Source organism: Cryptomeria japonica, chromosome 5 (genome assembly GCF_030272615.1).
Source record: "Cryptomeria japonica chromosome 5, Sugi_1.0, whole genome shotgun sequence".
In the NCBI taxonomy this organism is placed as follows: domain Eukaryota; kingdom Viridiplantae; phylum Streptophyta; class Pinopsida; order Cupressales; family Cupressaceae; genus Cryptomeria; species Cryptomeria japonica.
Window position 1 is genome coordinate 913429028 of NC_081409.1, and position 3994 is coordinate 913433021.

Genomic DNA, 3994 nt, shown 5'->3' on the forward strand with positions numbered 1-3994 from the left:
TTGGCTAAGAATGTTTCAAAATATGGTAAGACCAAGTGATCTTCTCATTCTTTGGGTTTATCTTAGCAACCCCTTAAGAAAAGTTCTTTGGATTCCTCTAAAGGAGGTTGCAAATCGGATCAGGAAAAGCTTCAATCAGCTGGGGATTTGTTAGTGGAGTCTAGGTTGGTAAGAACCATAGATTCCCACTTTTTACATTCCCTTAAATGATTATCTTTCCTGGAATGTGCGAGGGTTGAATATCCCCTCCCGTCAAAAATCTATTCGAGAGTTGGTGGGTTTCCATTCTCTTGATATTTTTGTATCGAAGGGACAAAGCTTCCTATTGATCTTATGCTTCAACGGACTCAGGCGGTGTGGTGTTATGGCCAATGTCAATGTATTGGTTTTTTGGGCTGCTCAGGTGGTTTGGATCTCTTCTGGGTTCCAAGCAAGATTGTTCCTCTTTGGTGGTTTTCTAGTCAGTCTTCTCTTTCATTGGCTGCATCAAGTTTGAAATCTAGGGAGACAATTTTGGTTACAAATGTCTATGCTCCCATTTCTATTTGGGGTAAAACCTAGCTTTGGTCACATCTAAGGTATGTTAAGTCACGTGCTCCTTTTCTACCTTGGGTTCTAGCTGGCGACTTTAACTTTGTCCTGAACCTTGCTGAGAAGAGAGGTGGATTTCCTAGGTTGGGGCCTTCTTCTTCTCTATTTCAGAATAATGTGGATTTTCTTGGTCTTGTTTATGTGAAGCCATCTAATGGGATCTTCACTTGGTCTACTTGATGGTGTAGTGATGATACCATTTCAAATAGATTGGATAGATTTCTAGTCTCATGCTATTGGGTAGGGGATAGAGTGCTTTCTAGTTCAAAGATCCTAGATTGGCAAGGCTCAAACCATTAGCCAATCACGTTTTCTATTGGTTTGGTTAATGGTCATAATAATCCTCCCTTTAAGTTTCAACTCATGTGGCTTTGGGATGATTCTCTTCATGATCTTATGGCATAATGGTGGAGCGATGGGGGGCTTGCCTATGATACAATGATGTATACTTTTGTCAAAAAATGGAATAGGGAGTCTTTTGGTAACCTTTATTTGAGGAAAAGAAGGCCTCACGAGTTCTTAAACACTATTACTCGCCAGATTCGAGACTTTGGTTTCACTGAGGCATTGGGTTGTGTTGAGTCTCGAGCCTTGAAGGATTTGGAGGAGTGGGAGCTCCAAGAAGAGGTCTTCTGGAAGCAGAAAGCTCAGATAGATTGGCTTTAGGAAGGGGATCGTAATACAACTTTTTTCCATAAATTTGTTCAGGCTCATTGAAAAAGAAGTGTTATTTCCTCTTTGGTCAATTCAGATGGCATTCAATTGAATTCTCTTTAGGCGATGTCTCATGAGGCTACTCAGTTTTATTCTTGTATTTTATCTGATGATATTCCCCCCACTCCTAGGGAGGAGAGCCAGATTCTTGCCTTCATCCTGTCCATGGCTACTCATTTGATGAATGAGTCTCTCAATCATTTGGTGACCATGTTTGAGCTTGAAGTTATTGTTTTTGGGATGGCTAAAGGGAAAGCTCCTAGCCCATATGGTTTTCCAATTGAATTTTTTCAAGAGTTTTGGGATATTATCAAGGCAGATCTACTTGCAGTTGTTTAGGAATCCCATAGTAGTAAGAAGATGCTTAAAGCATTAAATTCTACCTTCCTGGTTCTTATGCCCAAGAAGGAGGGGGCTACCCAGCTGGATATTTTTAGACCCATAGCTCTATGCAATGTTGTGTATAAGATTATGACTAAGTTGATTGCATAAAGGCTCAAAATCTAGCTTCCTTCATTGATTTTCAATGAATAGGGGGATTTTGTGGCTGACAAACAAATTTTGAATGGGGTTGTACTTGCTTCTGAGGCTGTTCATTCCATGGTTGTTTCTAGGGAGAGATCTATGTTTATCAAATTAGACATGGCCAAAGCTTATGACAGGGTTAAGTGGAGTTTTTTGCGTAAGATTCTCCTTGCCTTTGGTTTCAATTTGGAGTGGGTTAGTTGGGTTTTGAGTTGTGTGACCTCTGCTTCTTTCTATGTTCTTGTCAATTGCCAGCCTTCACAGTTATTTGGTGCTTCTATAGGTCTAAGGAAGGGGGATCCTCTTTCTCCGTATTTGTTTATCATTATGGTTGAGGGCCTAGGACGCTTCATTAAGTCTTGGGTTTCTCAGGGCTTGATCTTGGGGTGGACTTGGGGTGTAGGTTTACCTAAGATCTCACATCTTTATTTTGTGGATGATACGACTCTTATTGGGGTAGCCCGTATTTAGGAGGATGATTTTTTTAGGAAGTTATTGGATGTCGACTTAGCTACATCGGGGCAACTGGTTAATGACCATAAGTCTTCAATCTATTTTTTCAATACCCCTGAAATTATCCAAAGGAGGATTTCCAATATTCTGAGGTTCCAAATTGGTTCTCTTCCATTCATCTATCTAGGTATTCCTCTTTCAGTTGGTTGGCAACTAAGGCCTTTGTGGCAAGACCTATTGGATAAGTTGCATCGAAAGGTTAATCACTCGACTCATAGGTGGCTTTCCATTGCTACTTGTGTTACTCTCCTTCAGTTTGTGATTCAGGCCCTTCCAATTCACAAAGGCTTTGTTCAGGCTACTCTAATGTATTTTCTTAAGGAATTTGATGCTTTGTCTCGTCAATTCCTTTGGAGTGGTCACCTGCTATCTTCTAAGTGGAGTTTGGTTAAATGGGAGTCTATTTGCCGGCCTAAATCTGAGGGTGGCCTTGGCCTTCATTCTGCAGTTTTGCATAGTCAAGTTCTTGCGACTAAGTTATACAAGAGATGGTGCACTAATCAACATCAGCTATGGGCTCGTATCCTTACTTTTAAGTATTTGGGTACCATTCATGGTTGGAATGTTCCCTGCTACCAGCTAGAGGGGAGAGGCTATGATTTGGCACACTCTAAAAGTTAGAGCTCAACTTGTTAAAGATGGGCTCTTTTGGATTTGTAACAAGGGTTCCAAGGCTCTTTTTTGGTTAGGTTCATGGGATGGTAATTCCCCCATTCTCTCTTTATGTATCATCATTTATAGCCTCATTCTGACTGCCTCGCTACTACTGGGTGGACTTCGGTGGGTCATTATAAGACTATTCAAAATTTTGGGCTTGCTATTGGGTATAGATGGAAGGGTCCAAGTGAATGGCTGCCTGGGGGTTCAAAGGATTCTTGGCAGGAGCTGGCCAATATTCTTGCTTCTCGTAATTGTAGTTCTTTGGAAGGTCTAGATATTCTGGCTTGGGGAAGTGATTCTTTTGGGAAGTATTCTATTGTTGTTGGCTATTTGAATTTACTTCATCAAATTCATGGGGAGGAAGAGGTGACCTGGTGGAAGCAAGTTTGGAATAGATTTGCTTGGCCTAAATGTAAATTTTTCATTTGGTTGATGGTTCAGAACCGTTGTCTTACTTGGGATAACTTGTGTAAGCATGGATTTTGTGGACATTCTATATGTTTTATTTATTGTAGCAATGAGGAGACAGTCTCCCACCTTTTCTTTCAGTGCTCTTTCGCTAGGAGGATTTGGCACTCCTGGTGGGACTATTGGAATTGTTCTTGTTGGCATGTTTCCTCTCTAGCTGAGTTTTGAGACTGTTGGGATCAAGCTCCTGTTAGCACTCCTTTTCTTCAAGTTACTTGGTCCTTAGGACCCACTTTTATTATTTGGCATATTTGGCTTGAGAGGAATCGATGGATTTTTTAGGATGCCAAATTGGATGTTCAACATGTGTGGTGGAAAATTCTGCACTCTATTCGAGAGACTGTTTTAGCAAAGTGTGACCTTGTTGGGGGTGTGGCTCCTGGGGAGATTGATATTTGCAATCGCTTTTATTTTTTTGTTCCCGACCTGGGAGCGCAGCTGGTTCAACAACTTATGAGGAATAGGTGTCATCATCCTTTGTGGAGGATTTCTAGGGTGGGTTATGTTACAAGCTAGGGTTGTC

The 3994-nt window shown here is 41.1% G+C and overlaps 1 protein-coding gene across 1 annotated transcript; it reads left to right on the plus strand.

Moving 5' to 3' along the window:
- Positions 1 to 1947: 1947 nt before the first annotated feature.
- LOC131876294 (uncharacterized) lies at positions 1948 to 3628 on the plus strand. The gene is made up of 4 exons (XM_059221212.1): positions 1948 to 2293; positions 2471 to 2879; positions 3174 to 3415; positions 3519 to 3628. Exons 1-4 carry the CDS (start codon positions 1948 to 1950, stop codon positions 3626 to 3628), a joined length of 1107 nt encoding a protein of 368 aa, XP_059077195.1.
- The last annotated feature ends 366 nt before the right edge of the window (positions 3629 to 3994 follow it).

What these genes read in the sequence shown, in the direction of transcription:
- LOC131876294 (XM_059221212.1), top strand. Translation starts at nt 1,948, where the DNA reads ATGGCCAAAGCTTATGACAGGGTTAAGTGGAGTTTTTTGCGTAAGATT. An exon ending in GACTCTTATTGGGGTAGCCC is followed by an intron (nt 2,294 to 2,470) that starts GTATTTAGGAGG and finishes TCATCTATCTAG; the next exon opens with GTATTCCTCTTTCAGTTGGT. An exon ending in TAGATTTGCTTGGCCTAAAT is followed by an intron (nt 3,416 to 3,518) that starts GTAAATTTTTCA and finishes TATTTATTGTAG; the next exon opens with CAATGAGGAGACAGTCTCCC.